The 18597-nt window shown below is 35.0% G+C and overlaps 2 protein-coding genes across 11 annotated transcripts in view; one reads left to right on the forward strand and one right to left on the reverse strand.

Annotated features, from left to right (window-relative positions):
* THAP9 (THAP domain containing 9) overlaps positions 1–6786 on the forward strand; it is a 29378-nt gene extending 22592 nt beyond the window's left edge. For 2 of the 3 annotated variants that reach the window (XM_004430893.2, XM_087434511.1), the window contains exon 5: positions 316–6785. In XM_004430893.2, coding sequence (XP_004430950.1) covers positions 316–2293 — 1978 coding nt within the window. In that variant the 3' untranslated portion in view covers positions 2294–6785. Of the gene's footprint in view, positions 1–315 lie in introns of all 3 variants that reach the window. The other variant, XM_087434512.1, reaches the window with a different exon arrangement.
* Positions 6787–7042: 256 nt separating this feature from the next.
* The window catches only part of LIN54 (lin-54 DREAM MuvB core complex component), an 88018-nt gene continuing 76463 nt past the window's right edge, over positions 7043–18597 (reverse strand). For 4 of the 8 annotated variants that reach the window (XM_087434513.1, XM_087434514.1, XM_014787838.2 and 1 more), the window contains 5 exons: positions 18421–18492; positions 17194–17296; positions 16907–17044; positions 12933–13135; positions 7045–10213 (listed from right to left, as the gene is read on the reverse strand). In XM_087434513.1, the coding sequence (XP_087290639.1) occupies positions 10012–10213; positions 12933–13135; positions 16907–17044; positions 17194–17296; positions 18421–18492 (718 nt within the window). In that variant the 3' untranslated portion in view covers positions 7045–10011. Of the gene's footprint in view, positions 10214–12773; positions 12796–12932; positions 13136–16906; positions 17045–17193; positions 17297–18420; positions 18493–18597 lie in introns of all 8 variants that reach the window. The other 4 variants (XM_087434516.1, XM_087434517.1, XM_014787839.2 and 1 more) reach the window with 2 other exon arrangements.

Raw genomic sequence — 18597 nt, forward strand, 5'->3', positions numbered from 1 at the left:
TCTAAATTATAAACACATCAACTAGAACACACTGGGTAACTGATTTGTATACTTTTTTAAGAAGTAAATGAGAAATTAAAAATTATTTTGTGGTATGTTTGCATCTTAACATACTATGTGTTTCTGAGTTTCTCTATTATCTTACTGTTTGATGGTATCTGTATAAATATGTGCTTGAAAATGTAGAATTTAGCTACTTATATGTGGGCTTTATTTCTTTCGGGATTTGAGGCTACTTTAGTACCATTTAAGGCATTTTCTCTTTTTTTATTTCATCATTTGAGTTTTATATTTTTCATTTTTTATATTTTTTAGATGGTTATCCAAATGCAAACCCAGTCCAGGTTTCAACAGCAACATTTTTTCTTTTCTTCAACGAAGAGTAGAGAATGGAGACCAGCTATATCAGTATTGTTCACTGATAATAAAAGGTATATCTCTCAAGCAACAACTTCAGTGGGACCCCAGCAGTCACCATTTGCAAGGGTTTATGGACTTTGGTCTTGGCAAACTTGATGCTGATGAAACGCCACTTGCCTCAGAAACTATTTTGTTAATGGCAGTGGGTATTTCTGGTCATTGGAGAACACCTCTTGGTTATTTTTTTGTAAACAAGGCATCTGGATATTTGCAGGCTCAGCTGCTTCGTCTGACTATTGGCAAACTGAGTGACATAGGGATCACAGTTCTGGCTGTTACGTCTGATGCTACAGCTCATAGTGTTCAGATGGCAAAAGCGTTGGGGATACTTATTGATGGAGACAACATGAAGTGTACATTTCAGCATCCCTCATCTTCTAGTCAACAGATTGCATACTTCTTTGATTCTTGCCACTTGCTCAGATTGATAAGAAATGCATTTCAGAATTTTCAAAGCATTCAGTTTATTAATGGCACAGCACACTGGCAACATCTTGTGGAGTTAGTAGCACTAGAGGAACAGGAATTATCAAATATGGAAAGAATCCCAAGAAAACTTGCAAATTTGAAAAACCATGTACTGAAAATGAATTCTGCTGCCCAACTCTTCAGTGAGAGCGTGGCCAGTGCGTTGGAATGTTTGCTGTCGTTAGGCCTGCCTCCTTTTCAAAACTGTATTGGTACCATCCATTTTTTACGCTTAATTAACAATCTGTTTGACATTTTTAATAGTAGGAACCGTTATGGAAAGGGACTTAAAGGACCTCTGTTGCCCGAAACTTATAGTAAAATTAATCACGTGTTAATTGAAGCTAAGACTATTTTTGTTACATTATCTGACACTAGCAATAATCAAATAATTAAAGGTAAGCGAAAACTAGGATTCCTGGGATTTTTGCTTAATGCTGAGAGCTTACAGTGGCTCTACCAAAATTATGTTTTCCCAAAGGTCATGCCTTTTCCATATCTTCTAACTTACAAATTCAGTCAAGATCATCTGGAGTTATTTCTAAAGATGCTTAGACAGGTATTAGTAACCAGTTCTAACCCTACCTGCATGGCATTCCAGAAAGCTTACCATAATTTGGAGACCAGATACAGATTACAAGATGAAGTTTTTCTAAGTGAAGTAAGCATCCTTGACATTTCAATTGCTCGAAGGACAGACTTGGCCCTTTGGACAGTTCAGCGTCAGTATGGTGTCAGTGTTATGAAGACTCCTTTTCACAAAGAGGATATTTGCCAAGACTGGTCTAATTGTTCGCTAAGTGAAGCACTGCTAGACCTGTCAGATCACAGGCGAAATCTCACCTGTTGTGCTGGGTATATTGCAAATAAGTTATCAGCTCTTTTAACTTGTGAGGACTGCATCAGTGCACTGTATGCATCAGATCTCAAAGCCTCTAAAGTTGGGTCATTCTTATGTGTTAAAAAGAAGAATGGTTTACATCTCCCTTCAGAAAGTCTATGTCGAGTCATAAATATTTGTGAGCGAGTTGTAAGAACCCATACAAGAATGACAGTTGATGAACTACTTCCTCAACAGAGGGAATTGTATCTTCAACAGAAAATATTATATGAGCTTTCTGGGCATATTTATCTTTTTGTACATTTAGATGAGCATCTCTTTGATGGAGAAGTGTGTGCCATCAATCACTTTGTAAAGTTACTAAAGGATATAATAATCTGTTTCTTAACGATCAGAGCTAAAGATGTAGCTCAATACCCTTTAAACCACCATACAGAAAGAACTGAAGTGAAAACTTTGTCAAGGAAACACTGGTCATCTTTACAGGATTACAGAATTTCAAGTTTTGCTAATACCAATAAATTCAGGCATTTGCTAAGTAACGATAGCTATCCATTCAAATGAGGGACCTAAAATATATTAAAATTTTTATTAAGAATATTTGGTCAACGTTTATTTTAAAGTTCAATTTACCATATATTATAAATTGACCATTCTGCACAGTGGACAAGTTTGCAGTTCTGACTTATTTAGAATTTCTAATTATAAAATCTGCTCGTTCTTTGGTGTGGCTTGCAGCATTTCAGCTACCCAAAATGTAGAAAGCAGTAAGTCAGTAGGAGCAGACTAGCCAACAGGTGCTGTCTTTGAATTTACTACTGTAAGACTGAGTAATGTGCCTGGACATACTTGTACTTGTACTTCTTCATTCTACTTTAAAAACAAGAGAGAATAATGACAACTAAGAGTCACCAGAACATTGACTCCTTTTATAAAGAGACTACATTCCCTAAAAGAGCTTTGGTTTACAGTTCTTAAGAATGCTGACAGAATACCTAAAAAACCTTGAATATAATTTTTACTTACATAAGAAAATTAAGATGGGTTCGAAAATTAGGCTAAATTAAAATATCAAATACCACAAAAATCCCTCTACCCAGGTACCCTAAAATAGAAATAGTTGTGCTTTATCAGGCAGAAGGTAAACATGTGAGCCAAGATGGCTCCTTGTGCTGCAACCAAGCTGGGGAGTGTAGTCTGGGAAGTACATAGGTGGTATCATTTTCACAATCCATCGTCCCTGGCCTTCAAAATACTACTTTTGAATAATATAATAGAGTGGGTACTTACTTGACTCCTATTGGAAGAGCCCAATGCTCATCAGAGAATGAGGAGAAGCCTTTATTTCAACTTCTGCTCCTTCTGAAGTCTACTTGTGTTTGCAGGGAGGCTAAAATAATGAAATATATTTTCATTGTTGAATGAATAATGGATATGAAAAAATTTGTCTTAATTATATAATGAGTTTTTTTTAGAAATTTAGGAGAAGCTTAAATATTCTGAAGATGGAAACATACTTAGGACAATTTTCTCCATTCTTTTTACACCTGGACTTGAAAATAAACAGAAAAACATATATCTACTTTCACAAAAGGGAGTATTTTAATGGATAAAGAAGAAACGGGCATATTATTCACCTGTGTATGTGAAACATCTACTTTTTGTCACTGAGTGAATGTTCCCAAAGTACAGTTAATGTGAAAACTTAAAATTGCAAAAGTTTAATATGAGGTAGAATTTGAGTTTTATTAACTGAAATTCCCCTAAATAGTATATTTTGATATATTTCTGTTTGTTCTACCTCAAAGGCATAAGTTTTGAAATATAACCAGATTTGTACTACATTTTATACAAGAGCTATTGCTGAAAAGTCTAAATATTGTGGGTTTTGTTTTGTTTGCAATAGAATGAGTTTAGATGCACCAAGATAAATCTTATTTAAAGGAGGCCTGTTTGTAAATCACCACCTTTAACTTATTGCTTATATAAATCCAAGTTTTGTACCTGATTTTTACCTAAAACTAGGTTCGTATCTGTAGTGTCTTATGCTCTTTACTATTACATTTGACTAATCTACTAATATATTCTGTATTGTAAGAAATGAGTGTTTTGCCTTATTTTTTTTAAGTACTGGATAAATTGGACAAACATTGAAGATAAGAAAATTTCCATGGCTGCCTTTACACAGTTAGTTGCTCTTAGTGAAAGGGTTCCAAGTCTGATATCAGATTTACTTGATATGATGTGCTTTACAGTGAAATTTTTTTTAATAATTTTATTTATTTTTTCCCCCAAAGCCCCAGTAGATAGTTGTATGTCATAGCTGCATATCCTTCTAGTTGCTGTACGTGGGACGTGGCCTCAGCATGGCTGGAGAAGCGGTGCATTGGTGCACGCCTGGGATCCGAACCTGGGCCGCCAGCAGTGGAGCACGCGCACTTAACCGCTAACCCACGGGGCTGGCCCTACCATGAAATTTTAAAAATTATTCATTTTATTTGATTAGGGTAGTTTAGTTTATAATTTCTGCTCAACACCTTTGTCCTTTTTTTCTTCAGAGAAAACAAACATCCCCTTCAGAAATTTATCCTTCCTACTTTTCAACAAATATTACTGGAACAACTGGATATCTACATGCAAAAGTATTAACTCTAAATGGATGAAAGACCTAAATGTAAGAGATAAAACTATAAAACTCTTAGAAGAAAATACAGTAAATCTTTGAGAGTTGGATTAGGCAATAGTTTCTTTGATATGACACCAAAAGTACAAGCAACAAAAATTAAATTGAACTTCACCAAAATTAAAAGCTTGTGCTTCAAAGGACACCATCAAGAAAGTGAAAGCCATAGAATGGGAGAAAATCTTTGCAAATAATATATCTGATAAAGGACTTGTATCTAGAATATGCAAAGAACTCCTATAACTCAATAATAAAGGACAAATAACCCAATTTTAAAAATAAAGAATATGAATAGACATTCTTTAAAGAAGATATACAAATGGCCTATAAACACATGAATATATGCTCAACATCACTAGCCATCTGGGAAATGCAAATCAAAATCACAATGAGGTATCATTTCACACCCACTAGGATGGCTAATACAAAAGACAGATAATAATTGTTGGCAAGAATGTGGAGAAATTGGAACTTTCATACACTGTTGGTGGTAATGCAGATATTTTGGAAAAAACAGCCTAGCAGTTCTTCAAAAGATTAAATGTAGAGTTAGCATATGATCCGGCAATTCTACTGACAGGCATATACCCAGGAGAAAGGAAAACAAGTCCATGTAAAAACTTGTACACAAATTTCATAGCAGCACTATAATAGCTAAACAGTGAAAAAGCCTGCATGTCCAACTGATAAGTGAATAAAAAATGTGCTGTATCCATACAATGGGTCATGTAGTAAGTATATGTATCACTTTATAACAAATAGCCAAGGCTTTTTCCAAGTGCCTGTATCACTGCATTCTAACCAGGAATCTAAGAAAGTTCCAGTTGCTCTACTTCCTCCCCAGTACTTGGTATTTGTTGGAGTTTTGTTTTGAATTAGCCATTCTGATAGGTGTGCAGTGATATTTCATTATAGCTTTTATTTCCATTTTCCTAATGACTAATGATGCTGAGCATCTTTTCATAGGCTTATTTTCCATCCACGTGACCTTCTTAGGTGAAATGTCTGTTCAAGTGTTTTGCCGATATTTTGGAAGATTGTTTTCATATTGAGCGGTAGTTACATATTCTGGATATAAGTGTATTATCAGATGTGTTGTGCAAATACTTTTACCCAGTCTGTGGCCTTTCATTTTCTTAGTGTGTTTTGAAGAGCAGACATTATTAATTTTGATAAGTCCAATTTATCGATTTTTTTCTTTTAGGGATCATTCTTAGTTTCATATCTAAGAAATCTTTGCCTAACCGAAGACCACAGAGATTTTTCTTATGTTTTCTTCCAGCTATTTTGTAGTTTGGGGTTTTGCATTTAGGTTATGATCCATTTTCAGTTAATTTTGGTGTGTGGTATAAGTTGAGGTTCATATTTTTACATATGGATATCCCAGCACCATTTGTTAAAAAGAGACTCTTCTTTCTCCAGTGAAATTACCTTTAAATCCTTGTCAAAAATTGACCGCATATCTATGAGTCTATTTCTGGGCTATTCTGTTCCATTGATCCATGGGTCTAACTTTCACCAATAATACCACACCGTCTTGATTATATAAGTCTTGAAGTCAAGTGGGAGTCCTCCAATTTTGTTCTTTTTTCAAAAATGTTTGGCTATTCTAGTTGTACCTTTCCATATACATTTTATAATCAGCTTGTTGATTTTTACAAAAATTCCTGCTGGGATTTTGACTGGAGTTATGTTGAATCTGTAGATCAATTTGGGGAGAAATGACATCTTAACATGGAATGTTCCAATCCATGAACCTGGTATATCCTTTTTTTTTAAAGTCGTCTTTGATTTTTTTTTAAATCAATGTTTTCTACATTTCACATACAGATCTTGTACATTTCATGTTTTGTGGTGCTATCACAAATAGTCATTTTAAAATTTCAGTTTCTAAATGTTCATCGCTACTACGCAGAAATACAGTTTTGTATACTGACCTTGCTAAACTCACTTATTCTAGTAGCTTTTTTTTTTTTAAAGATTCTTTGACTTTCCTATATAGGCAATCACATCATCTCCAAATAAATATTACTGTCTTATTTATTCATTTCCAGTCTATAGCCTTTTTTTCCCTCATTGTACAGTGACCTCCAACACAATGTTGAGTAGGAGTGCCTTGTTCCCAAACTTAGGAGGAAAACAAACAGTCTTCACCATACGTGATGATAGCTGTAGGCTTTTTGGTAAATTCTTTTTATCAGTTTGAGGATCCCTTCCATTCCTAGTTTGCTGAAGTTTTTTTTTTTTAAATCATAAATGAATTTTGTTAGATGATTTTTTTGTACCTTTTGGAAAAAATTTTTTGAGATATAATTTATATACCATAATCATACTTTTAAAGCATACAATTCAGCAGTTTTTAGTATATTCAAAAGGTTGTCTTCTGCAACTTTTGAAATGATCATATAGTTTTTCTTCTTTTGTATTTTGACAGTCAATTACATTGATTTTTTTAGAATGTTGGGTCAGACTTTTATTCCTGGGATAAACCCAACCTGGTCACGATGTATTCTTTTTATAAATTGCCAGATTTCATTTGCTAATATAATAAATTACACAGTGACATTAAAGTCTGTGGCCTTATAATAAACATTACCCTAGATATACTTACTTTCTTATTGCTTTTGAGTAAAAATTAAACATGCCTTAAATGCTTTCATAAATCTTATTTAAAAGTAAATTTTTAATTTAAAAAACATAACTTTCCTTTTATAAAATCACTTAGATCATAAAAAGCTCACATTGGTCTACAGATATTGACAAACCATGCATTAAAGAAACCCTAACAAGGAAAAACAAACAAAAGCCCTAAGTAATTTACATAATAGAAAATAACTCCAGTAGTAAAGGCTTTCTAGCTGATGTGCTTCCCTCTCCTTTGGGCTGCTGCTCCAGAATTCCTACATGAATTGCTTCAGGGATGTAACAGGACCACAGTTAGGGCTGGAGGTCCTGGTTTGAAGCTGTATTTACATAACGAGTATTCATTTTCTTAGCTGTTTGTGTTACAGAACAATAAAAATAGAAAACTTTTCTAAAGGTACTTTTATTCCTATTTTACATAAGACTGAGAAAATGTCAGCTGCCCGTGTCAAAGAATGGGGAGGCTAAAGCAGGAGCCTCTGCCCAGAGACACTGCTCTGCGGCTTTTATTGCCCGTCACATTAAGGTTCTGTTCCCACACAGTCCAGAGATAAGACCTGCAGGTTGCTTTTAGTTGAGAGAAAAGGAAACTAAGAAAGATGCTCACCATAAGAACATCAAACATTAAAAGAAAGAGTAGATTGAGTTTCTGCCCTTAAAAGAAGCAGTGGAAAAAAGAGAAGACATATTTCCGTTTCAAAGCAATATGTTAATAATTGGGAAAAATGCTAGATTTATTTTTTAGTTGTGTACTTTCAGAACTAATGTCAAATTTACTTAAAATCAAATATTTTAAAAGGTTTCTTCCATGTTAAATGGTTAAAAGTGGTGTTATTAAAGAAAAAAATGCAAAACCTTTTTTTTTTACAGAATAGTATAAATGTTTATTTTCTGTATGATTTACTTTGCTGTCCTGTTTTTACAATATAGAAAAGTGTATTCTTTGAATAGCTCTAGTAAATATAAATTTAATCTTTCTACTTTGGGATGTAAATAGAGCTAAAAAATTATATACCCAACCCTCCCCAAATAGTCTTTTAAAATTGTTGAATTAATGTGGATATTAATCTTGTTCAGCAATTTGATGCAAATGCCTAAATACAAAAAGTTGTTTAGTAAGTACTACACAGGAAGGAAAAAGCTTAATACTTTAGATAGCTTCTTGAAAATCAGAAAAACTAGTAGCATTTGATTGCACCTTCAAATTTTTACAAGCAAAACATTCTCAAGCAATGCCATCATACATAATCTACAATTGTGATCCAAATTTCACAAACATTTTCTGCACACTGTATATAAATACACATCACAAAGGTGCAATTAGAATTAAACACAGAATATTTACAAAATGAACAAAGTTTAGATTTAGACCTAAAAGGTACTGTAATCTTTTGAAAAATAATGTGATTAGATATTATTTTATCCTCTTACACTAATTTACATTTATACAAATTTTAATTAAACATACTAGATTGAGGTGCTAAGAATGTTTGCACTATCTACATTTAAAGTTACTGCACTATAATTTTATAAATCCAAATTTCAAAAGATACTCTAATGAATAACGGAATCTTTTGGATTACTTAATTTCTATTGCCTATATCTTACGTGTTCATATGAACATATATACACACTTAATACATACAACTATAGATTCCTCGGAGGAAATGTAATAATCATATACTAATAATTACTGAGGATTAAGGTACCTAACAAAATGCCTCAATTCCAACATGGTTTTTTCTTGTCATAAAATCCAGAGTCCTATTATAACAAGGCTCTTAAATTCATAAAGCTTTGAATTTTGAATTACTGAAAGTGATTTAGGTCATTTTAGTAATTATATTCAGCTTACCAAATCACTGGCTAAAAATAATGCCATATTAAGCTTCCCTTATAAACAGAAATCCCACTACAATTTTGAAAGCTTTGTTAGGAGGCCCATTTCAGTAAATCGAGTAAAAGTCATATATTGGTTTGAAACCTTTTAGTTCAAAAGTGTATAAAGAGAACTGTTGTAAGATGAAAAACCCTTCCCTAAATTCATCTCTTAGAGCTTCAATATTCTTTATTCTCTATCCAAGCCAAATTTTATACCTGATAATTACGTAAGGTTCTATATTATCGCTACATAATAATAATATGTTTACTTCTATTCATATGCACCTTTCATTTTAATAGTACCCAGTAATCACTTTGAAAATTTATTATCATTTCAAATACATACCACCTCCTTGAAAGAAAATGGAAACATCCCAGGGCATTTCTTAGTCACTCATTATGGAAATACATTGCCCATCCTTTGAGAATTATTTACTGTCCTGTAACACTTTATATGTTTTTTTAAAAAACAACGTTTTTATTTTAAAAGTGTGCCTACGGATTACTTCCCCTTCTGACATTCCCAAAGTGACAATAGGATATTATACCAGAATCTTCCCTAGAAAGTTGACTTCTCTTAAGAAGACAGTACTTTTCTAAACAACATGTCATTTGAATATGTTTCATAAGAATTTGTTTATGTAGACATTCTATCTGCTTATATTCTAGGTCTAATACCAAAGAATGACTGGGTAATACCAATGCTTCTTTGGCTTTTTCTACTGGAACAAAGTCATACAACGCCATACATTATAAATTATAGTAATTTATAAATGTTCTTTGTCAATAGAATCAGAAGGATAGAACATCTAATTGTTAAGAAACCCAAGCAAATTAAAAACCTATATAATACAATAAAGAAAAATTCAATTTAGAAGGGGCATAAGCAGATTTAACTAAGATTTAAAATGTACTAACTTCCTCATTTAAAATTTCTTTTTTTTTCAATATAATCTCAGGTCTCACAGGACTGAATTAACAATACAATAATTGTTAAACTATCTTCCAGAAAATAAAGTGTCCCTGCACCTTCAATCTTCTGTACAGTTCCATTTATCAGTCTTTTGTGCAGGAGTTAGCAATTCATGGCACAAGGGTCACTTTTTGCTTTTCCTGCAGAGTTGATGACGCTCATCAAACATCGTCCGAATTCCTCAAGTATCATCCGTTCAGCCGCTGCCTTTGATTTCCCCTTCTTGTCTGCCTGCTCTGCCTGGGCAAGAAGGCAATTACACGTGGCTTCTGCTACTTCCTTAGTTACAAATGTAAATGGCAATCTGAAAGGATTTTTGAAAGAGAGAGAGATGATGATGGTGTTGAATGACAACAAAACTGAGCGACATTTTTTCATCTGGAAATCTCTGCTGACATTTTCATGATTCACCAGCACACTGAGCATCACAATTTGTGCAGTGAGCACAAGCAATCCTAAAGAGCTTTAAAAAGTTAGACCTGTTTTATTATTGAGCATATTTTTAAAATATTGTCCAGAAAACATAACATTTTAAATAAAATATGTCTTATTACCTAGACAAGGTTATCTGGTTAACTAGAAGATGTAATTCTACATACTGACTGAGTATTTCTATAACAAAAGTCCTCCCAATTCATGAAGGTATGCTCCATGAGTGCAGTCTTTGCTTCATTTATACTGCTATTTCTTTACTGCCTAGAACAGTGCTGGACACATAAGACGCTCGATGAATATTTGCTGAATGAATGAAAGAAAGAATATTGAGAATTGAGAGCACTGTCTCCTGGACAACACTGAAAATAAAGCTCTTTCCCATAGTCCCATATATTGTTTGTAAAAAACAAAAAAGCACCCCAAAATTTTGTATTCCATTGCAACAAACAAAACAAAACAATGGGGAAACCCAACACTGTTGTTTACATGGAGTTTCGTTCATTCATTCATAAAGACCTTAAGAATTGAGTATTAAATTAGAGCACTCCATCCTGAGGCTTGCTATTGTAGCCAAGTTAAATCTTAAAGTTGTCAAGAGACAAAATCAGGCAACCTAATCTAACCACTAACTCAACAACCTGTTAGTAAGCAGTCACTGACAGAAGGAAACTGCAAGATAAAATACATGAAGTCTGCAATTAAAGCCCACTATGACAAGAGAGGGTAATTGATTTAGGTTGCTATACAGTTGTATAAAAATCTTTCAAATAAACAAAAGCACTTTAAATTAAAAAATCAGGGCCGGCCCCGTGGCTTAGCGGTTAAGTGCGCGTGCTCCGCTGCTGGCCGCCCGGGTTCGGATCCCAGGCACACACCGACACACCACTTCTCCGGCCATGCTGAGGCCATGTCCCACATACAGCAACTAGAAGGATGTGCAACTATGACATACCACTATCTACTGGGGCTTTGGGGGAAAAATAAATAAATAAATAAAATTATAAAATAAATAATTAAAAAATCATAATATGATAATTACAATAATGTTAATATTACAGTAATATTGTATAATTAGTGATACTGTATTTGGAAGCTATAGAAAAGTAAAAGAAGGGAAAAAATTCAAATTTTTGCCACTCAAAGACAAAAGCTTATTAACATGCTAGTATAACTTTTTTAATAGTTTTTTTACATAGTTTTGATTATAGTGTATAATTTTCTGTTCTTTTATACTTCATAACATCATGAACATTTTCCCAAGTTGAAATATTAATTGTAAATATTCTACTGTATCTTTAATCTCCACAGGGAGATTAGATTTAATCATCTAAAGGATTATTGAAAGCAGATGACCAAAAAGGATCCCTTGTTATAACGCTCATGAAGGTGTCTGCCCATTTCCACTTTATTCAGTCAAGAACCATTTACTCATTATATTCCAGTTATAAGAGTTCTTTAGAACTAATAAGTGAAATTTTTGTACAAAAGCATTTTTATAAGCACTGGATCTTATTTCAAACTTAGGCATTTTAAATAATATGCCATTTGCAAGGCTCATTCCATTTAATAATTCCTCAAATTAACCTCTAACGTCTAATACAAATCCAAGTCAGGAAGCTATGCTGCATTGGGCCCTGCCAAACGCTGGGGGAGAGATGCTTCACTCCTCACGGCCTCCTGGTAAGTAAGGTGATTTGAAGAATAAGAAAACCAAGGCTCAGAGATGAAGAGCTTGTCAAATTCACAAACTACTGCAGAGCACAGACAGTATTTTTTTTGTGTGTGTGAGGAAGATCAGCCCTGAGCTAACATCCATGCTAATCCTCCTCTTCTTGCTGAGGAAGACCGGCTCTGAGCTAACATCTATTGCCAATCCTCCTCCTTTTTTTCCCCAAAGCCCCAGTAGATAGTTGCATGTCACAGTTGCACATCCCTCCAGCTGCTGCATGTGGGACGCGGCCTCAGCATGGCCAGAGAAGCGATGCGTCGGTGCGCACCCGGGATCTGAACCTGGGCCGCCGGTAGTGGAGCACGCGCACCCAACCGCTAAGCCACGGGGCAGGCCTGAGCACAGACAGTATTTAAACTCAGGTTGGCCTCACTTGAAAGCCCCAACTTTCCCACTCCAGAGCTCAGCAGCCTAGTGTAATGAGAAGCTACACTAACACAGTGTGACAGGTGCTCCAATAGGATGGCAAAGTATTCAAGGGCACGGAAAAGGCAAGAGAAGGTAAGAATGTGCAAAAATATGAATAATGACACTACCAGTAAGAGGTAGAAAAAATTTGGTTTTTTTCTTAGGAGTTTGTCAAATTACATAATTACCTCATTTTAGCAGGGAGAAATCCAATTAAATTAAGCACAGTGAACTAAAGCATTACGTGCAATTTAGAACTGTACAACAGATCTGACAGCGGTTTTTCTGTTACCTTTAAAATCCTTTAGAAGTAACTAAAGATAGAAAGAAAATGCAAAAGTCAGGTTTGCAACAACCAAAAGTATGAACTCAATTTTGCCCAAAACAAGAAACTTTAAAAAAAATGTACATTCATGTCATACTATAAACAGAGATTAAAATATTGACTTACTTTCCTCCTCCGCTATTCAAAGCTGGTGTTGGCCTGGTAAGCAAGTCCGAAATTTGAGAGGATAACTTAGTCTTCGCTGCTGTCTGTTGCTGTACCCTTACTTCGGCTGCATCTGCCAAGTGCATCAATGTCTTTCTTTCTGGGCTTTCTTCAAAATTCTTACAGCCAATACATTTGCATATCGAGGAACACATTATTTTTGCCTAAAAGATTTACAAAAGAAAAGCTTCCAAATCAAAACCAAAAAACATTACTGTAAGTAGACTCCATGATCAAATTAACATAATAGAATTAACTAGTCAACTGACATAAGATAAAATGGAAACATTTGCCAACAAACACTAAATGGGCTAACTACACACGTGAATAGGTCGGGTAGTCTTAAGTCTAAGAGCGGCTCTGCAATGTTTGTGTTTGAGCCCTTGTGTCAATTTTTCCCCCACTACAGATTCTCCTCCTGATATGAATACCATGTTTTTTTTATAAAGAATATGAATGATACATTACAATAGTAAAAAAATAAGGGTCATCCAGAATCCAACCACCTCAACCAAATCACCATTAACATATTGGTGACCTCCCGCTTACACAAACACACACACATTAAAGGGGTTTCACAGATGCTATTTTTATTATGAATACCTCCCTCCCTGAATCCCCTCTCCAGATTCCCCAAACCCTTCGACAGTCTATATTAAACCAGTGTCTCCTTTCATGTCAAAATATGTAAAATATATGTATGTTTATGAAAAACATAGACCTTATAAACATACACATATATTAACTCACAAATACAGAAGTCTTTCCTTGTTTTAGTTTGTTTTACAAAATCATATACCCACTTTCTCCATCTTCCTTTTCTTCCACGACGCCTCATGGAATCTCTCCCTCCAAGTCATCTGGCATAGGCTGAATTCATTCTATTTAATGGCTGGGTATTAATCCTTGTTATTTGGGCATTCACTCCCCTACTGATGGGCATTTATTTTGTTTCCAGTTCTTCAGTACCACAAACAACACACAAACAGATTTTTGTATATATTATGCTTTTATTTCTATGAGCTAGATTTCTAGAATTGGGCTCAATGGCCAAAGGGTACGTGCATTTTAATTTTAATAGATGTGGCCAGATTGTTTTTTCAAAAGGCTGTAACACGTCACATCTCATCAGCAACATATAAAGGAAGCTTTTCCCACATTCCCCCCAATGATGTTTATTACAGCTCATTCAATATTTACCAATCTGATTGGGGGAAAGAGAGAAAGTGAGATCTCACTGTTCTTTAATTTACATTTCCCAGACTCCTAATAAGTCTGAGTATCTTTTCTTGGCTGCATTTTCTTTAGTGAACCCATGTCAATTTAAATAAACAAACCCACCGTCCTTTCTCTCTACAGCACCTAACGAGATAAACGGGTCATATTATGAACACATTTATCCAGCTCCTTCCTTACAAGACACGAATAAATTCCATTTACCAAGGGAAAAAAATGGATATACATTTTGCATTAATTGGGTTACTATGAGCCAGTCTGGGAATCTAACTAAAGCAACACTTAGGGCCGGCCCCGTGGCTTAGCGGTTGAGTGCGCGCACTCTGCTGCTGGCTGCCCGGGTTCGGATCCCAGGCGCACACCAACACACCGCTTCTCCGGCCATGCCAAGGCCATGTCCCACATACAGCAACTAGAAGGATGTGCAGCTATGACATACAACTATCTACTGGGGCTTTGGGGGAAAAAAATAAATAAATAAAAATTAAAAAAAAAAAAAAAAAAAGAAACTGCCAAACTGTTTAAAAAAAAAAAAAAAAGCAACACTTAATAATTATTTAATGATGCAGAGATAAAATCCCTGACCTCAAGGGAGAAAAAGACATACCAATAATGGTAATTTGGATTGAGTTTTAAGAACCATAAGAAAGGTATAATAATATCTAACTAATAATGTCTAACTCAGGAGGGACAAATGACAAGGCATCCATTTAGCTTTGCTAAGTCAACTTCCCTTGTGGCCAAAAAAAAAAGAGAAGAAAAAAAGGTCACACAAAAAAGGCACAACCATTTAAATAATATGGACAGTCACTCATCCAATCAACAACCCTGAAAGACATGTGAAAGCACAGGAATGTGTTATCCAGGTGCAGACAGACCAAAAAAAAGCCAATCCAATTCAATGCACCAAGAATTCAAAGCAAACTCAGGCACCACCACAGCTAATTCATGGTGAGCCAAATGGCCACTGCTAGTCATAGTTTAGTGTATTCCAAGTTTTTCCATTTCTTGGTCTTTTAGAATGAGAAATTAGTTATTAGACATTGTGTATGTCCTGAATGTCAAGGATTTTATTATAATACATAGGGCAGCATTCTCTCTTCTAACATATTTCAACCAGTCCACTGCCTTTTCTACTTCTATTAATTCACAGATTTGTTAACCAGTTCAATTAAATTCTAAGTTCATGTATGTTTGAATTTCATATGCCTAGCATGTATTAACTGTTCAATGCCATATGCATGAAAGGGTTTCTTTGCTCTTCTGACCCAACTTTACATCAATTTCCACTTTCTCTTTTTTGTGGACTTGGTTTTATAGCTTACATTTTTACATATTCATGACAATTTTTATATGATACGCTTTATGAACAGAAGTCACCTATTTCATCAAGTCTTCAAACAAGAGTGCAACTTTTCCAACACTGGATGAAAAACTGACTTGTTGAACTCTGAGACACTATTTAAGAGACTTTCAAAAATACTCTTGATTATATGCAATTTTCACTCAATATTGACTTTAATAATAACAAGATGTTACTTTACTTCTTGAGAGGTGTATTTGACCTCTGAAATATGTAAATGAAGAATTCATTACACAGAGAATACACAAAGCCTTTACCATGACATATTTGTATGGAGGGGTCACTAAACTGCAGGCACATGCTCCTGGAGCAGAGCAAACCTGCCCAGGGAGAGTGTAGTCCTCGGTGGTATTACTTTACCAAGTGCAAGGCTAGGCCTTCTGCCAAAACTAAAAATAAGGTCTCCCTCTGATTATGAAATTTGAAAGAATGAAACATAACAGATGAGAAGAGCCAACTGTAGGAATGACTCAACCCAAAAGATTGTAAAGAGTTTCAGGCGCACAGAGAAATCAATTACAATAATCTAGAGTTAATCTCAGGCAGGACTAGATTGTTATATTTAAGGTTTGAAAGTAAAAATAATAAACTATATAGTACTTGGTCTGAAGCAAGAAGGGAAGATTTACATGGCATCTGTCAAAGCAGAGCTTCAACTACATTCTCCAGAAAACATGCCTGATCCATAAATAAAATCACCATCAAGTCGGATGGTGAAATGGTAAAAACGGATGCAACCACCTCACAATGACCAATAACCTCATCCAGCAATATTCTATATTCCTTCTTTCCTATTTTTATGCTCACAAAGCAAACTTCTTAACACAATTTAGTTTCCCACAGAGCAGTGTTCTTCAACAGGGCACTATTGGCATTTTCAGCAAGATAAATCTTTACTTTCAGGATGGCACCCTGGAATGGAGGCTATTTTGTATCCATACGTATATTTCCAAAAAAGCTCGTGGGGGAGAGAGTGGGTAGGGCTGCCCCTCAGTTAAGAATCACAGCTATAGAGTTTCTAATCCACTTTGATGTTATTACTTTTATTGAAAATCAATAAACTGGTACTCTGATTTGCACAGTTCCAGGTATAATGACCAAGTTATGAACCGGTAATCAGCTAATGAGACCCCAAGCTGTAATGACAAAACCAAGGTACTGTTCCTCTGAAGCCCTGCTTGGGATTCCCAAGTGAGGGCCCTTGGGCCAACTGTGCGTATTTTTAAACTCCAATAGCAAAGTAATTCCCCAATTCTCAGGTAAATTTTTATAGTATGACCTTTCTAAAGTTATTTTCAAAAGATGATTACATTATTTTCCCCAGCCAGCATCTCACCTCATAGCATTCACAATAGTTTTTAAGACATCCTGATCGTTTGCAATTACATCCTTTGCTGTGACGTCGATCTGATTCTCCCTCCTTTCCTTTCCCTATTTTAGGCTTAAAAGCTTCTGGATTTCTGTCGAGGCATGCCTATCAAAACAGATCAAATATCAGCTGGAATTAAATCACAGGAGATTAAACACTGCAAAGGGAATTAATTTTCTTTGTAAACAACTGACATCCAAAAAACAGGTGAAGTTGGAAATTTCTGTCAGCTAAATGAAATAAAAAATAATCACCTTTATTGCTTTTTGCCTTTCATTTTCATGTTCCAAATTATTGTAACAATTAGTACAATTGCAGTTGTTGCAAAATTCACCATTTGCAAAGCAATCACAATATCTGGAATATAAAAACCAGTGTAAGTCATATAAAAAGGTCATTGTTAAACAAAATTAGAATTTATCTGGTTTAATAGCATTATATATGCAGTAAAGCATTTTAGAGATGTACTCAGAGCCACCTAGTTATAGAGATAACCATATATATTGACTGTCAGCCACTTACAGCTCAAAATTTTATTTTTTTATTTTTTATTTTTTTGTGAGGAAGATCAGCCCTGAGCTAACATCCATGCCAATCCTCCTCTTTTTGCTGAGGAAGACCGGCTCTGAGCTAACATCTATTGCCAATCCTCCTCCTCCTTTTTTTCCCCAAAGCCCCAGTAGATAGTTGTATGTCATAGTTGCACATCCTTCTAGTTGCTGTATGTGGGACGCGGCCTCAGCATGGCGGGACAAGCGGTGCGTCAGTGCCCACCTGGGATCCGAACCCAGGTCGCCAGTAGTGGAGCACGCGCACTTAACTGCTAAGCCATGGAGCCGGCCCCCACAGCTCAAAATTAAAGTCACCAGCTCCTAGAATTCTGGTTTAGAAACTTAGTTCCAGTAGTAACAACTGTCAACACAAGAGCTATGCGATTTTATGTGCCCCCAAAGCAAGTTTTCTCAAAATTATGAGAAAGGAAAAACATGGGCCATATTCTATAGTGAAATCTGCTCACGTGAACTACTGTCATGCTTTTTTGGATTCTAAACCCCATAAGACCAATGCTTTTCATTTAACTGTTTCATGTCAAATCTCTTAGTTTGGTATTAATAGGCAAATTAATCATCCAACAATTTTTAAAACTACTCAGAGTATCACTTCATTTAGGAGACAAAATATAAAGGTCATAAATAAGATCAAATTTATTATTTTTCAGGACAGAGACTGTGTCTGTCTCATGCTGCTGTGTCCCTAACCCCGACTCCAGCTCCTCAGGTATGGTGAAGACTCAAAAATTATTTCTTTTTGAATGAAAGAGTATTTTTACATTGTCATATGTACTTGAACATTCACTTACATATTTATTTAAATTACTTAGACTTATGAAATTGGTCTGTTAAGAATTTTTAGTTAACTCCATTTATTTTTAAAGCACTTTCAGTTATACCAAATGAGAAAACAATAGCAAAAAGACTTACAATTTCAAGCACAGTGATTTTGTACAATTACAGGGCTTTCTGGGCCGACTGGCGGACTCGGATGGGATTATGCTATACAGACACAAAAAAAAGACATACATTTTAATCAATTAAAGGTAACTATTTAAAATTAGACAAGTCTCCAATCTGTAAATTCCTCCTAAAATAAAGCTTTAA

The sequence above is a fragment of the Ceratotherium simum genome, chromosome 8 (genome assembly GCF_057802395.1).
Source record: "Ceratotherium simum simum isolate JZ-2026a chromosome 8, ASM5780239v1, whole genome shotgun sequence".
In the NCBI taxonomy this organism is placed as follows: Eukaryota; Metazoa; Chordata; class Mammalia; order Perissodactyla; family Rhinocerotidae; genus Ceratotherium; species Ceratotherium simum.